We start from the raw sequence: 15,771 nt of genomic DNA on the forward strand, positions 1-15,771 counted from the left end.
GCTGGATATGGACAACCTCGAATACTCTTCTGGGTGCAAAATGTTTTCCCCTTTTCAACATACGATGTCATTTTTAGAAGAGAGTTTAGATAAACTAGGGAGCTCATGTATAACAGCGTCACAATACAAATAAGACAACAATTATAGCTGGAGGGTATAGGATTAACCCCCACTGTCACAACTTGGGTAAGTGAACTTTCTACAGAGAATTTAGAAGAGAGAGCAAGTTATTATGAAATGGATCTGAAATATGCTCCAGAAGATTTTGCACAGGGCCTTTACCTGTAAGAGCCGCTTGGACATAAAAGCCTAACCAGGCAACCATAGCAAGGCGGCCATTTTTTATTTCTTTCACCTTTAGCTCTTCAAAAGCCATTGGATCTTCAGAGAGATTCAGTGGATCAAAAAGAACACCTCCAGGATAATTGATATCACCAGGCAGGTAAATCCCTAGGGGTTCCAAAGCCTCAATCCCACAATACCTTGCGTATTCTGGTCCAACCTATGCGCGCAAAAGTATGACAAGAACAGCCAATTACAAGGCAAGAAGAAAGTCAAGTCACATTCCTCATTAATAATGTGAAAAAAAGCCACTTCCCAAGTCCAGTTCCTACAGATCTGTGGTTTCTTTTGAGTAGAAATTGCCAACTATCGACTATAAAAATTTATTATCCTTTAAAGTCTTCCCTACACATGGGATTATCTCCATGGAAATTGTTTCAACGTGTTCATCAGCTATGGCAAACAGGCAAGTATCCAATATGTCATCAGACACTAGGAGTCTAGGATTTTAAGGGAAATAAGTAGCAAATTGTTCCTTGATTGCAAAAACAGAGAAATATTCAATTGGAACTTAAGATCAACATTTCTCCTTTATCTCAACGCACCATCAAAAGTTCTCAACAGAATATTCACTCTCTCAACCAGCTGCAATGGTCGAGACCGGCACAATTAAATTATCATGACAAATATGGCAGAAGAAAGCAGCGATTCATTAATCATTTTAACCAATCAAGTATCAGCTATATGAATGAAATTTGAACACAAATCTATGTTGTACTTCACTTTCTAGAAAGAGCTTGACCTATGGGGTTGCTATCTTAATCTTGAAAAATAGTAACATGAGCCAAAGCCCAAAAGCTCATATTACCTTCGGCTCATAGATTCACTGTACTCTCAATCATCTCCTTGACAGCAAAATCCCTACCTTTTAACACATTGAGTGCATTGCAAAACAGACTGCACCTTTGACAAGAAGAATTAAGATAACCAGAAAACCGTTTTTGCACACAAACTTTCATACACAAAGCTTAGTCTAGCAATGTGAAGCAGGATCTTCGAGGTAATCTGAAACACTAGAGATCCAAACCAATATTAACCAAGGGCCAAAAGAAGGATAAAAGGAGCCAAGGGATTACAGCAAAATTAAAATAAATGAACCTAGACAACCAGAAAATAGATACTACATCCGTTCCAGTTTATGAGAACCTATTTCCTTTTTGGTCCGTTCCAAAAAGAATGACTCTTTTCTAAATTCGGAAACAATTTAGCTTAAATTTTCAATTCTACCCTTAATGAGAAGCTTTTATAATCACACAAATACTCTGGACCCCTTTTTGACTTGTTTAGGATCACAAATTTCAAAAGTCTTCATTTTTTCTTAAACTCCGTGCCCAGTCAAACAAGTTCACATAAATTGGAACAAAGGGAGTATGAAAAGAAAATAAGACTCCATTGATACCCCTTTCCAGATAAAAGTCTATAAACTTCAACTATCAGAGATATGGAAAGGTTCAACCACCAGAAACCACCAATTATTGCATTGAGGTCGATCTCTATCATTCTTCCTCAGCTATTGTTAAATCACATCTTGTGTCGTATATGCCTTGGTAGACAAAATTGCGCAAAGTTTCATGTGGATAAAGACTTTGGATGGAGTTGTGCACACAATTAATTACTCTTACTCTTTGTGTCCCAATTCCAAGTGCCTTTCTTTTACTAGAGAAGGCACTTGAGGTCAGAAGTAACGTTTTTACTGTATATAATTTGAAGTAGACCTTAAAAAAGTTGATTTAAAGTTAACCCTTAGAATAGTTTAACTGATTTAGTTTAAAAGCAAATCCCATATTACATTTTAAATAAATAAGGTGTTGAAAAGGCATTGTAGGGAGTCGACCTTGAGAAGAGGAAACATTTTTTGAACAATCGAAACAAAAATTAGGAAAATTACCTTAGACTGGAGTATTATGCGTGTTAAACAATTTTTATGAATCAACGGAATTATCTAAACCGAACTTCTATTCCTGGCAGGGAGTTGCGGTGCAGTAAATTGAGAACGGCACTAAGGTAAAAGCATTAGGTATCAAGATTGTTACTAGAAAGATACACACAGAGCAAGTGTTTATACTCACCATCAAAAGGGCTTGGCAAATGGCTATGACAATGACTCCTTGACTTCCAGCTAAATGGAGTCCAGGGATCCCTAGGTAGTCAAGTGTATCTCCCTGGAAAAAGATAGGGAGCAATAAATAAGAGAAAAGGCACATGCCATAAGTTCTGGATACTGAATTCATCAGGTCATTAGGGGTTCAACAATCCAATGGATATTTGATAAGAATAGTGAGCAATCATTATCATAAAAAGAATAAGTAACTATAAGCCCCCAGCAGAAGAAAGATGGTTTATCCTTTCAGCAGTCAAAATAAAAAGAGCATGATAAGTAGCGCAAGTGGACCCAAACTTGTAAAGAGAACTTTGGCTTGGACCATTTGAGTACATCAAAACTAAAAGAAACATTAGAAGTTCTGGGAAAAAAGACAAGTAAAGAGTCTAACAACTATTTGATTGCTAAACATTGTGTTATATATTTATAAATGCTAGAACTATACTTTGCATCACATTTACGCAAATTGTCAGCGAACGGTAGGAGAAAGGGTGATCGTCTGATCCTTAATTTAGCAGGGCAAATATCAATCATGAGAGAATCTGGAACTCTTAATATAAATAGCTAATGGCAGCATCAGCTGTTAACAAGGAAGTAGAGCAACAGCAGATGCACAAAAAATACCAACCTTAAGCTTTGAATAGCCCACACGCCACCAAACAGGTTCGACAAACTGAAAGAGTCCTGTCAGGTTTAACAGTTCTGGAATCAAAGCACCAAGAGCAGCCAGCATAGCCCACCGGGCGTGCAGTATTTCGTAACTGTGAAGCAACCATGACAACTGAAATAAGTTCCAAGAGAAATTTAACAGAGCTTCTCCATGGTTTCTGAACAAGAATAGTTTGTGTGAATGTGTGTTTATTGATATTTCGAGAACACCAAAAGGTTATACATTGAGAACTCTGCTAAACAACCACGCTGGAAGATTTTCAATCTCTCATCCCAAACACGTATGGCAGTAGAGCAACGTTCATGCCTATGCAAGTATGCATGGCCCTAAACCCTCATCAGGTACAAATTTTGCAACTCTTTTGCCCCTTCCCCTCAAATAACAATATCTAACATGTTTTGGCTACAATTTTTTCTCAAGAAACATGTCTACTTTGTTTCCGACTAAAAGAGGGTAGGGAATTTTACAAATCACCTAATCGCTAACTATCATGGTTATTTCTTAATAGCTTATTGAAAGTAGTGGCAATGTGCATTATTTAATGGGAAGCTAAGCGTAAAAGGTCAAAAATCAATTTATGAAATATGCTGCTGCTCTTGTTGATGAATATCATCAGTATCTACTCGGAACAAAAGTAATTCCTAACCAACTAATAGAAGCAAAAGGATAATTTTATACTTAAAGTACTTCTGGAGGGCCACGGGATCCTTGCTCAACCCCCAGATGTCAAATGCATAGTCCCCCGGTAGCTCCCCGGTAAGATAAGTAGGGTAGTCATAAGAAATTGGACCAAGCCAGCGGGGGCGATCTTCTCCATACCAGATACTGCAAAGTAGAGATAATAGATTTACAGGTTAGTGAATTCCTTGCAGTTGTAAAAACAAAGTGGAAATGTATCTACTATAGGCAGACAAAAAATTCTAAGCACGGAGATTTATACAGCTTAATCTAACAAAAGTTTGGCTATCATAGTCCTGAAATGTACACGGCTGAATGCAGTAAATGTACTAGTATTACATTTAAGAAAGTCTGCATCTTCCTTTTCATGGTTTCTCCACCATATTGTACATTTGTACTACGCTTTTAATACAGTTGATAATTCACTTCCAGCAGGAAATAACTCTTGGCAAAATAAATACATACAGTAAAATGGAAGAGAGCAGAAAACAAAGGGGCATGGCTTACCACGACATAGGGATAGGATGATTACCTATCGTTTCTCGCCATTTGTGCGAGTGCCTGGAACTTTGCGGAATTCTCTACGGCTACCTTCTTTTTCTCTTCCAAGCGTTTACGGAGTGTTTCGCCGAAGGTACTGTTGGCAATAGCTTTGACGGCGGTGAATGGAATCGCTGAGAATACCAAAACGCCGGCGAGCTTCAATTCAATAAAACGGGTTAGTTATTTGCAACCAGAAGAAGCAAAAAACAACAAAACACACAGACCTCTTGCCATGAAGCTTTGTGGCGCGAAAAGGGATTGAGTATACTTCGACTGGGAGAAAACTTTGGGAGGGTTATGAAAGTGGAGGATGAAGGATGGGGAAGCTGGAGCAGAGTCATGGCTTCTACCCTTTGCTCTTCATCCCTTCAGATTCATTACGTTTACTTTTGTGTGCGTGCGCCCAATGAGATCCTGACGTGGTTCCTTCCGACCCTCAAAAACCCAAAAGTAGACTGTTTTTTGCAAATAAGTAGTAATTATTGTTCAATATGACAAGATTAACGCCGACTAGCGTGAATATTCCTTTCACAACGAAAGGAAGAAATTGATAGTTGTATTATGTATTTATATTGCATAATCACACTTAATATAATGTCATGCATAATATTATTAAGGTCATTTTCCTTCTATAAATAGTAAATATTTTGTTCATTTGTAAAACATGTATCATTTGAATCTTCTTTTTCTTTTATATTATTTCACTTATATTTTTAGAGTAAAATAAAGTTTGAGTTGATTGTGTCCAAAGACTAGGCAAAAATCAAATTTTGCTGAACCTCGTTAATTTCTGGTGTTCTTTTTATTATTGTTTCACTTACTATTTATTAGCTACCTTAAGATATAATAGTTGTGATTTAATCTGTAACGACCCGGGCGGTCATTTCGAGTATTACAACCTCGTCTTCCCATTTACTGCTCAAGTTATGTTTTTCAGTTGTTTTATGAATTACCGGGTTAATTGGTTCGGGTCTGGTGAGGTTTTGGAATGATTTGGAACATTTAGTTCTAAGCTTTAAAACTTAAGTTGAAAAGGTTTTGTGGTGCCGAGATAGATTAATTAGTACAAAGATCTCGCCGCGGCTCGGACTTTTGGGGTTGAAAATGCACTAAAGAGTAAAGGAATTTTTTTGCCGGAAAAAAGTCATTTCTGCGGCCCACTATGCGTTCGCATAATCACTCTGCGGACCGCATAATGGCCGCAGAGTGAATCAGGAGTGGGGCAAGTGTGGAGGAAAGTTTGCGGCGCATTATGCAACCGTATATCAGTTCTGCGGTGCATTATGCGACCGCAAAATATGTGCGCGGATCGCATAACGACCGCAGACTGAGGCAGCCTTGCCCAGTTCCGGAGGCCACATTTCGCGGCCATTTCGCGAGCCGCAGAAGTGTTATGCGACCGCACAGTGTGTTTCGGGGCTTTATTTTTCTGGTTTTATAAACCCGACCCCATTCTTATAAAACACTATTTGAGTTATTTTGAAGGGTTTCATCTTATATTTTAGAGAGAGATGATAGCATTTTAGAGAGAGAAAGTGAAGACTTAGACATTTATCCATCAATTCATGTTCAAGGTTTGAAGATTTCACAAGGATCTTGCTAGAGCTTCAAAGAGGTAAGAATTTCTTTTTTCAATTCTTCAATTTCGGATTTGGGGTAAATGATGGGTGATTAAGAGTATGATTCTTGGGTGTGATAGTATTATTTATACATATACATACCAATAAGGTTTGTGGAAAGATTGTTGAGTTCAAATGGGTAAAAATTGAGTTGAAAATGGTAGAAATCTTCAAAGATTTAACTTAAGATTTGAGGGTCGAGTTGATGTCAGAATTTGATGAAATTTATATGGTTGAACTCGCGGTTGGATAGGCGTTCATATTTTGTAACTTTTGTCGGGTTCCGAGACGTGGGCCCCACGACCGATTTTTAATTTATTTTTGATTTTTTATTGAAAAATTAGTATTTTCTTATCGAATTAATTCCAATAATTTGTATTGGCTGAATAAAATTTATTGTGGCTAGATACGAGACTTTCGGAGACCAATTCACGAGGCAAGGGCATAGCAGAGTGAGAAATTACACGGTTTGAGGTAAGTAACACTTCTAAACTTAGTTCTGAGGGTATGAATCCTTGAATTACATATTATATGAATTGTTTGGAGATGACGCACACGCTAGGTGACGGGCGTGTGAGAATGCATCATAGGAATTGTGACTTAATTAATTTCGTGGAGTTGCATGCTTAAATAAATGTCATTATCCGCACATCCTCCACGTGTTAGAAAAATTGAACTGAGACTCATGTTAAATAACATGATTTGGCTACGCGCCGATATATTTTGGGACTCACATGGGTCGTATTGTTGTTGAACTATTTGTTTAAATTTACAATGTTGTACTTAGTCACATCTATCACTTGCATATCATATCTGAGTCTCTCTTGTCATTTATTGATACTTCATATCATCATGCCATGTTGACTTTTCATGTCATTGAGAGCCCGAGAGACTTGAGATTCTGAATGATAGTTATATTTATTTATTTATGCCTGAATCTGGCTATTATAGCGCTTGGGCTGAAGTAGCCCATCCGGAGTCTGCACCCCCGCAGTGAGCGTAGTTGATATATATATATATATATATATATATATATATATATATATATATATATATATAGCCCATCCGGAGTCTGCACCCCCGCAGTGAGCGTAGTTTAGCCCATCCGGAGTCTGCACCCCCGCAGTGAGCGTAGTTGATATATATATATATATAAGCAGTTATATTGAGGGATGGATTTTCCCTGGGCATATATCTTGCCCGAAGTATTTATATTGAGGGATGAATTTTCCTTGGACATGAATCTTGTCCGAATAATTGATATTCGAGGATGGATCCTCCCATGGGCTGGATTGGCCTTATATAGTACTGAGAGACTGACTGTTAGTTGATGGATATACATATATATATTTGGGATAGATCTTCCTTGGGCTGGATTGGCCATATACAATACTGAGTAATTGAGTATTTTTAGATCGGGAGTACATAGAGTTTTCACTAAGGTGCATCACATACAGTATGTACATTGACATGTAGATACATAAATATCATATTCCTCACATTATTCAGAATTGATCTATTTTATTTGTACTGAGAGTAACTGTTGAATATGAAAGCATGCCTACATTTCTGTATTGTTATTTTCATACTAGACTATACTTGTTGAGGCTGTCACTACTTTCAGCCCAAAGGTTAGTCTTGTTACTTATTGAGTTGGTTGTACGCATACTACACTTTGCACCTCGTGTGCAGATCCAGGTGCTCCCGAATACGGCGGTTGCTAGATTTTAGAATTTATTCTATGGAGATTATCAAGGTAGTTGTTTAGCATCCGCATACTTTGACTCCCTTCCTTTTTTTGTTGTTATTGTACTGTTTTATATTTGCAGACAGTGATTTTATCAGTCAGATCTTGTACTCATTTAGTTGCTCATGTATTTAGTGACACCGGATTTTGGGAGTGTTTATATATGTATTTGTGAGATTTCTTCCGCTGAATCTAACTATTATGTTTTTAAACTTAAAAGATATGGTGGTTTATTGAGATTGTCGGCTTGCCTAGTATTGAGATAGGCGCCATCACGACAGATGAGATTTTGGGACGTGATATAATCACTCTCTATATATTCGGCTAACACAATAATTGATATCAGAGCCAAGGTTCTATCTTAGTATGCTTTGTGGTTGCAGTATATTCTGAACTTCGATATCAGAAAAGAATTACTTTTGTGTTATGTACTGTCAGCAAATAAATAATATCTGTAGCAAAAATAGGAGATAATAAAAATAAAGAGTCTACATTGGGTGTCAGTAATACGTCGTTGGCATTTTCGCTTATGACAAGAATTATGTCAAATGCGAAATTTGCAGTTGAAATTTTTGATGGGTCAGGACATTTCGGGATGTGGCAAACTGAGGTTCTTGATGTCATTTTTCAACAAGGGCTAGATATTGCCATAGAAGAAAAGAAACCAGACAATATCGGAGAAGGAGATTGGAAGATTATCACCCGCATTACTTGTGGTACCATTCGATCTTATCTCGTAAGAGAACAGAAGTATCCATACACAAAAGAAACTTCTGCAAGTAAATTGTGGAATGCATTGGATGATAAATTCTTGAAGAAAAACAGTTAAAATAAACTTTACATGAAAAATAAAGACTGTTACGCTTCACATATATTCCTGGTACTACAATGAATGATCATATCACCAGCTTTAATAAGTTGGCGATAGATTTGCAGAATATGGATGTGATTTTAGTGATGGAGATATGGCCTTAATGTTATTAAGTTCACTTCCCAATGAGTACGAGTACCTCGAAACTACTCTACTTCATGGGAATGATGAAGTGTCTCTCAAAGAAGTTTGTTCTGCCTTGTAATGAACAAAGAAAGGGAGAAAAACAAAATAGTGGAGAAGGAGAAGCACTGGTCGTGAGAGGTCGTTTTTAGAATCATATGAGAACGAAGAAAGGAAGATCCAAGTCAAGATCCAGACCCAGCAAAGATGAATGCGCCTTTTGCCGAGAAAAGGGGTACTGGAAGAAAGACTATCCAAAGTTGAAAAACAAGGCCAAACCTAACAAAGGGAAGGCTCTCATGGATTCAAATGTAGCTGATTGCGACAACTCTAATTTCTCACTAGTTACAACTGAGCCATTCAAACCATCTGACATATGGCTGATGGATTCATCTTGAAGCTATCATATGTGTCCCAACGGGGACTGGTTCGTTGATTTTCAAAAAGGAGAATGTGGAGTTATGCACACCACAAACAACAATCCTCTTACCGCATATGGTATTGGTTCAATCCAATTAAGGAACCATGATGGATTTATCAGAACATTAACAGATGTTCGATACATACCGGAATTGACGAAAAATCTCATTTCTATAGAAGCCCTAGAGTCAAGCGGATTCAAAGTTGTGGCAGAAAATGGGGTAATGAGAATATGCTTATGTGCACTAGTGGTAATGAAGGGAATTCAGAGAAATAATAACATGTACCACTATCACGGTAGTACAGTTATTGGGACAACAATAGTGACATCCAGTGATGACAAGGAGTCAGAAGCAACCAAGCTATGGAGCATGCGCTTGGGACATGCTCGAGGAAAATCCTTGAAAATTTTATCAGATCAAGGATTGTTAAAAGGAGTAAAGACATACAATTTGGAGTCTTGTGAGTATTGTGTCAAGGGGAAACAGACAAGGGTTAAATTTGGAACAGCTATCCACATTAGGTGGGAAACACTATTTTGTAACCTTTATTGATGACTTTTCCCGGAGAGTATAGGTGTATACTATGAAAACCAAAGATGAGTTACTGGGAATTTTTCTCAAATAGAAGGCAACGATAGAGACTCAAACATGCAGAAAGATAAAGTGTCTCTGCACAAATAACGATGGAGAATACAAAAATGATATTTTACAATAAGATTTGTGAAGATGATGACATTTTGAGATATTTCACCGTCAGAAATACACCAATACAAAATGGAGTGGCAGAACGTATGAACCAGACTTTGCTTGAGAAGGTTCGGTGTATGTTGTCCAATGCTGGCTTGGGAAAAGAATTTTGGGCTTAGGCAATAACATATGAATGCCACCTCATTAATTATCTACCATATGCTGCTATTGGAGGCAAGATACCATTTGAAAAATGGTACGAAAAACCTGCTGAAGATTATAATTTTTTGCATGTATTTGGTTCAATTGCATACTATCATGTGAAAGAGTCAAAATTGGATCCGAGAGTAAAGAAAGCTGTATTTATGGGGATTACATTGGAGTCAAAGGATACCACTTATGGTGTCTAGATACAAGAAAAATTATATTCAGCAGAGATGTTACCTTTCATGAATCTGACATAACAGATAAGGTGACAGTTGAAGATGCCAAAACTGATGGTGCTTCAAAGCAGGTGGAGTTTGAGGGAAAATTAATTTTTCCAACACAGGGAGAAAACGAGAAAACAACAAAAGATTTTCCTATGGAAGTAGAGCCAGTAAAGAGGGAGATTCCAACTCAAGAACCTCAACAACAACTTGAATCAATATCAATCAGCAACCCAAAAAGAACAATAAAGAAATATGTTCGTCTCATAGAGACGGTGGCTTGTGCAGCCTCAATTATAGCTCATGGTGTTCCTACCACTTATAAAGACGCAGTCCAAAGTTCAGAAGAAGATAAGTGAAGGATTTCCATGAATGAAGAAATGCAGTCCCTTCATCAGAATCGCACGTGGAAATTGGCCAATCTCCCGAAGGAAAAGAAAGCAATTGGGTGCAAATGGGTATTTGCAAAGAAAGAAGGATTTCCTAACCAAGAAGATATTCGTTACAAAGCAAGATTGGTGGCCAAAGGATACGCTCAAAAGGAGGAAATTTATTATAATAAGGTATTTTCTACAGTCGTGAAACACCCCTCTATTAGAGTTTTATTGGCTTTGGTAGCATAATTGAATTTGGAACTAGTTCAATTAGATATAAAAACTACATTTTTACATGGAGACTTGGAAGAGAAAATCTATATGACTCAGTCAGAAGGATTCAAAGTTGCTGAAAAGGAAAATATTGTGTGCAAACTTGATAAATCGTTGTACGGATTGAAACAATCTTCTAGACAATGGTACAAATGATTTGACAAGTTTATGTTACGACATAAGTACAGAAGAAGCAAATACAATCATTGTGTGTATTTGCGCAAGCACGAAGACGAATTCTTCATATATCTTCTCCTATACATTGATAATATGTTGATAGCTTTCAAAAGTCAAGAGGAAATTGAGAAGTTGAAGATTCAACTAAGAAAGGAGTTTGAGATGAAGAATTTAGGTGAGGCGGAGAAAATTCTTGGTATGAAGATAAAAAGAGATAGACATTCAAAGAAACTATATCTATCTCAGAAAAATACTTGAAGAGAGTAATAGATCGATTTGGCATGAATGGGAACACGAAGTCGGTTAGCACTGCTCTTGCTCCTCACTTTAAGCTTAGTGTTGCTATGTCGCCGAAGAATGAAGCAGAACGAAAGTATATGTCAAAAGTGTCATATGTGAATGTCGTTGGTAGCTTGATATATTGCAATGGTTTGCACAAGACATGATATTTCATATGCTATCGGAGTTGTAAGCATGTATATGCATGATCCAGGAAAGGAGCATTGGCAAGCTGCGAAATGGATTCTACGGTATATTCGTAATACTATAGATGTTTGATTGATTTTTGAGCAGGAAGATAGTCAGTATCTGGTTGGATATTGTGACTCGGATTATGCGCGTGCTTTGGACAAGCGTAGATAAACTACTGGTTATATTTTTACTTTTTCAAATGCACCAGTTAGTTGGAAGTCTACTTTGCAGTCATCGGTTGCTTTGTCTACTACTAAGGCAGAGTACATGGCAATTACGGAGGCTGTAAATGAGGCAATTTCGCTTCAAGGGTTGCTTAGAGAACTTAGTATTGGTCAAGAAAGCATCACACTATTTTATGATAGTCAGAGTGTTATCCAACTAGCAAAGAACCAAGTCTATCATGCAAGGACGAAGCATATTGATGTTCGATATCACTTTGTACGGGATATTATAGAAGAAGGTGGAGTCATGGTGCAGAAAATTCGGACTACAGACAACCCTGCCAATATGCTAACAAAAGTAGTGCCTACGATCAAGTTTAAACATTATTTGAACTTGATCAACATTGTTGAACTTTGAAGATTGAAGTTGAAGACACAATCAAAATTTATCAGTGAGAGAAAATTAAAAAAGTGAAATCTTGTCAAGGCGGAGATTTGTTGAATTTGACAAGATTAATGTGAACTAGTGTGAACATTTGAAGCTTCTTTTTAGGAAGAAATTGGTAGATGCATTTTTCATGCATTTACATTGCATGATCACACTTAATATGATGTCATGCATGACATTATTAATGTCATTTACCTTCTATAAATAGCAAGAGTTTTGTTCATTTGTAAAACATCTCTCACTTGCTTTCTTATCTTCTAAGGCATTTGAATCTTCTTTTTCTCTTGTATTATTTCACTTGTATTTTTGGAGTGAAATAAAGTTTGAGTTGATTGTGTCAGAGGACTAGGCAAAAATTAAATTTTGTTGAACCTCATTAAAATCTGGAGTTCTTTTTATCTTTTTATTATTGCCTCACTTATAATTTATTAGCTACATTTAGATATAGTAGTTGTGATTTAATCACTCTCTATATATTCAGCTTTCACAACAATTATCACAAATCGCAGTCGTAGAATACGTTGTTTAATTCGCAATCTGTAAATGCATTTTATAAGTCGCCAATCCGTAAATGCGTTTTATAAGTCTCATTAAGCAAATGAATTTTATAAGTAGCATTCATCGAACGCGTTTTATAACTCGCATTCAATTTATAACTAGCAATACATAAACACAATTTATATGTCTCAAACATCAAATGCGGCTCATAAGCTTCAATGTGAAAATACAATATAGATGTCTCGATGCTACAAATATAATATTAATTTTATGTTACTTTAAGTTTTGAAATTTGTGAAATATTTTTGTACCAATAATTAAGGTGAAAGTATATGAAGAAGCACCATTTAAACACATAGACATTGCTCTTTCACTCAAATGCAACTCAAAATATAATAAACTCGCTCCCATCATATAATAAGTCTATTACGTGATATCATGTGATGACATGGAGGATTTCAAAAGATGCAATCATAATGAATTTCTTGATTATACATAGACGGTTATAAGTTCTCACTGGTAGACCAACTATGAAAGTCTTTGCCCAAACTTTCTATCATTTCAATGTAGTTCAAAAAATAGACAAGTATCGTAAAAGGAAAGTATCACGGAATGAGTCCATTTTTTATTTTATTTTATTTTATCAGATATTCAAATAGAACAATCTATCACATATGTTCAAAATTTATGATGATGAATCAAAAGTTGGTCTATCAGAAATGGTTAGATTAATGACGTTGAACACTACACCTTTACTAGCCTTAGTACCTCATTATGTTCCTAATCTCGTAAATGTTATTGCTGTCACTAAATGCGCACAATCTCCAAATGTAGGTTGTAGCATTATTTTAAAATAGAGAATGGAGGATATGCCCTCCGTCTCTCAAACTTCATATATTACTGGAGTTTTGGCAGTCTCGGCCTCTACAAATACTATTGGTTTTTAATAATATTTTTTTTTAATTTACGGTATGCAACATTAATTAAGTGATGGAATAGTGAGATAAACTGAGTAGTGGAGAGAGGGCCAAATTGAGGGTATTATTATAGTAAATAAATAACTTAAATCATAAGCAATGCTGGCAATGAAAGCTCAAACATCCATTTAGGAAGTAGAGAGAAATACATTAGATAGAAGTAGAACAATCAAACCCCAATTCTTAACGGTCTAATTAATCTTCATAGATGCGACACTCATCGGTCTCAGGATTATCTTGACAGAAGGATTCAAGTGGGTCTTGATTGAGCTGAAGCTTGATGCGCAAATGGGCCTTAGCCTGGCTGACTTCTTCAACCTCGTCCCACGCCACCTTACACTCGTCGGATCTGGCATTTTCCCCGCACACCGCCTTAGCTTCCTTCACTTTCTTCTCTATCATTTCCGTCAGTTGTTTTTCTCTCATCTGTGTTCCTTTATACTTCGGCGCTCCTGATCCGCCAGAGCTCATCGTCACCTTTTGCAAACCTTTCCTCGTCAGAGCCCATGATCTCAGCCCAGAACCACTGGAAACAATAGGACATGATACCTTCAGGTTCAGTGCCATTAGGAGTGGAAAGGTAGAGAAAGCTGAGCTTTGAGATTGGCAGATCTAGGAAGTGTCCTTTTTTGTTTCTTGATTTATGTGAAAAAGAAAAAGAAAAATGTGCAGATTTCTTGTGAAACTAGAATGCTGTATCTCTGTCAACCATTATTTCTTCAAGCCACGTCGTCATAGCAAACATCATTATCTAGTACGGTTCAACTATCATATAAAACGACATCTTGTTGAATATTTCTGTATTTGAAGATAAGGTTCCCACTTTAACTGCTTTTATATTTGGGGCCCATGGGAACTGTTCTTCAAGCTTTAGCTTTTCCTCTCTCCTTTTCTTCACTCTTTCACTTTCGATCGGGCCTCGAATCATCTTTCAAATGTCATCCCTAGTTTGATATTTCTATATGACTCATTTGCAACTAATTCTCGTGATTATTATCTTTTAAGTATTGTTCCAAAACCAGTATATACGCGAACATATATACGTAACTTAATATTTGAACAATTGCACTTAACTGTGACAGTAAACAAATAATAAGTAATAACTAATAACTATGTCTCATTCACAAATAAGTATTATATTATTTAATCTCCTAAAAATATCAAAACCAACATATTTTGATTGTACATCCATACCATTTCCATGAATCAATTTATGGCTGAAATATTTATTGTACGTTCAAAAGTTTATGATTTTATGTTTATTGTATCTAAATTATTTATGAATACTCTTAAGAAGTTATTTTTCTTAATTTGCGTACCAAACACCAGAAAATGAATAAGATTACTACTTGTTTTTCAAGAAAATATTTTCTTGAAAAATATTTTTCACGGAAAACATTTTCCGTTATACTAAACACACCTTTTATGTTAATCAAGCTATTGTAAACATATTTCATCTCCGAAAAATCAGGATTGTAAGTGGAATCTTTACAAAATCATTGATTTTAAGTAAATTTTAATTACGAACAATCCAAATGAGTTTATAAGCTAAGTAAGCTAAAACTAGTCTATAGCTATATCTATACTATATTAAAAGCACAAAGATCCTTAGTTAAATATCGTTCGACTTTTTTACCCGTTAAAAATAATTTTATACTAGACAATATCGTCATTTAACTATACCTAATATTTAGAATTTTAAAATAAATAAAGTTTTGACTATTAAGTCTTTCCTTAATTGAACTACGTATAAATTTCTAATATTTAGGAATTTAAAATCAAATAAATTTTAAGATATATATAAATACAATCCTTATCTGAATTGGGTAAAATAACTATTCTTTTAACTCTAAAAATATGAACACTCTCACGTTAGATAGACATATGATTTATTTTATTATAATTATGAGTATGTTTACCTAAACATTTAAAAAGCTTAAAAGTACAAACAAAGCCAAAAAAATTATTGATTGAAAACAACAAGATTTTAGATTTGGAAGTATTAACTAGTGTAGTTTCGAAGAATTAATTTTGAAAATTACCTACATAGTTATGTTTTATATGTTAACTAGTGTATTAGCCGCGCTACGCACGGTTATGAAAAATAATTTAAATTATGATAGAATATTATTGTCATAAATTTCATAGAAGAAAATCA

The 15,771-nt window shown here is 35.8% G+C and overlaps 1 protein-coding gene across 1 annotated transcript; it reads right to left on the reverse strand.

Moving 5' to 3' along the window:
* Window positions 1–84: 84 nt before the first annotated feature.
* LOC107823229 (chlorophyll a-b binding protein 7, chloroplastic) lies at window positions 85–4,790 on the reverse strand. Its single transcript, XM_016649848.2, has 6 exons — window positions 4,559–4,790; window positions 4,324–4,490; window positions 3,792–3,938; window positions 3,072–3,204; window positions 2,412–2,504; window positions 85–502 (listed from the first exon to the last, which is right to left on the reverse strand). The coding sequence occupies exons 1-6, from the start codon at window positions 4,673–4,675 to the stop codon at window positions 200–202; spliced, it is 960 nt and encodes a 319-aa protein (XP_016505334.1). The 5' UTR covers window positions 4,676–4,790; the 3' UTR covers window positions 85–199.
* Between the last annotated feature and the right edge of the window lie 10,981 nt (window positions 4,791–15,771).

Source organism: Nicotiana tabacum, chromosome 12 (assembly GCF_000715075.1).
Source record: "Nicotiana tabacum cultivar K326 chromosome 12, ASM71507v2, whole genome shotgun sequence".
In the NCBI taxonomy this organism is placed as follows: Eukaryota; Viridiplantae; Streptophyta; class Magnoliopsida; order Solanales; family Solanaceae; genus Nicotiana; species Nicotiana tabacum.

What these genes read in the sequence shown, in the direction of transcription:
- LOC107823229 (XM_016649848.2), bottom strand. Translation starts at nt 4,675, where the DNA reads ATGACTCTGCTCCAGCTTCCCCATCCTTCATCCTCCACTTTCATAACC. An exon ending in ACAAAGCTTCATGGCAAGAG is followed by an intron (nt 4,491 to 4,558) that starts GTCTGTGTGTTT and finishes ATTGAATTGAAG; the next exon opens with CTCGCCGGCGTTTTGGTATT. An exon ending in TTTGCCAAGCCCTTTTGATG is followed by an intron (nt 503 to 2,411) that starts GTGAGTATAAAC and finishes TTGCGCGCATAG; the next exon opens with GTTGGACCAGAATACGCAAG.